General features: G+C 45.4%; 1 protein-coding gene across 2 annotated transcripts in view; it reads right to left on the bottom strand.

Annotated features, from left to right (window-relative positions):
• The window catches only part of LOC104909580 (corepressor interacting with RBPJ 1-like), a 5,907-nt gene extending 4,534 nt beyond the window's left edge, over window positions 1-1,373 (bottom strand). For both annotated transcript variants that reach the window (XR_002111758.2, XM_019612688.2), the window contains exons 1-2: window positions 940-1,373; window positions 556-690 (exon numbers count right to left, since the gene is read on the bottom strand). Coding sequence is in view for 1 of the 2 variants with exons in the window: in XM_019612688.2 (XP_019468233.1) it covers window positions 556-690; window positions 940-1,147 (343 nt within the window). In the remaining variant the exon portion in view is untranslated. The remainder of the gene's footprint in view (window positions 1-555; window positions 691-939) is intronic.
• Between the last annotated feature and the right edge of the window lie 6 nt (window positions 1,374-1,379).

A 1,379-nucleotide genomic window follows, 5' to 3' on the forward strand; every position in this document is an offset into this window, starting at 1 on the left:
TTTTTTAAAGTAGAAACTATGAGCTGATCATGAATTTTAAAGATTACAACTGATATACGAGGAATTTGACTTTGAAGCACAAGCTTTGAGAACAGGAAGGTCAGCCTAGAAAGACAGTTAAACAATCCAATCCTGTCTTCCAACCAATTGCCTTCAAGCTGTCAGCTCTGCAGTTCCTTTACAATTCCAAATAAAACATTACAGGAATATACCAGAGCATAGCCAGGCTCAAAACTTAAAAATGTCTAAGGTAAGGCTGCTCAAGCAATCTTTTTCTGTCTTCCTAACAACACATGCAGCTCAAGCATGTCAAAAGAAACAATAAAAATGAGAATTTGCTCTCACGGTAATACCAGAAGGACTTGGCAAGGGAAGCAAAGAATAAAGGATTCTACAGGTACTGAGCCAAAAAAGGAAGACTAAAGAGAGTGTACCTTCTCTGACAAACAAGATAGGAGAACTGGCGACAACACGCATGGAGAAGGCTAAGGCGCCCAATAATTTTTTGTCCTCAGTTTTCACTGGCAACCACTTTTCCCAAAAGCTTCAGCTTACCTCTGCTACTTGAAGATGACGACCTTGATGACGAATGCGATGAGGAAGAAGAAGTGGATGTAGTGCTAGAAGATGATGTGGATGAAACGGATGATGATCTGCTTCTGCTACGTTTTCTTTTCCTTTTTTCTTTTCCTTAGGAAAACACAAGGCAAAAGTGACACGCCTGCAAGTAGCTACAAAAATGATTTCACAGAAATTAAACATAGAGAAAGCGTATTTTGAGGAGGGTTCTTCTTTTGTTTCTTTTTTCCAGTGTGCCACAGTCTGTTATCATTAGCAAGTGTCTACAGTAAAGATGACAGTTAAAGACGGTAGCTGACACAGAGGATAACACGTGGCGCACACAGCACCGTGGCTCTGAAACTGACCAGCTGTGCCTACCTCGGACTTTCAGGTCCTCTGCAGAAGCTGCACTGAGCAGCCTGCCTTTCTCATCCTTCTGGTTGTCCATACCTAGTGAGACAAAAGCTTGGTCAAGAGCACCATCTCCAAAAGCCTTGGAGGAGAAAAGAAAGAGGAGGGGTGCGGTGAAAGAGGAAAGGCGAGAAGGCATAAGACCAGCCCCGCCAAGCACCCGCACAGAGCGCATCACACCACGGTGAAGCAAAAGTTTAGCCTTCCATCCTCCTGGAGCAGGAACGTGTGCCAAGACCCCGTTTGTGCGTAACCTTCGAAGATGTCACTATCATCGCATTTACAAAAAATTTCTCGCCAAAACGACTACAAGCCGTCAGCACATGAGGAGGCCACGTTCCGCGAGAGCGAGGAGCGATCCCCGGCCTACGCAGCGTTGAGGCCGCCGGGACGGCTCCAACCGGAGG

Source organism: Meleagris gallopavo, chromosome 2 (assembly GCF_000146605.3).
Source record: "Meleagris gallopavo isolate NT-WF06-2002-E0010 breed Aviagen turkey brand Nicholas breeding stock chromosome 2, Turkey_5.1, whole genome shotgun sequence".
Lineage (NCBI taxonomy): Eukaryota > Metazoa > Chordata > Aves > Galliformes > Phasianidae > Meleagris > Meleagris gallopavo.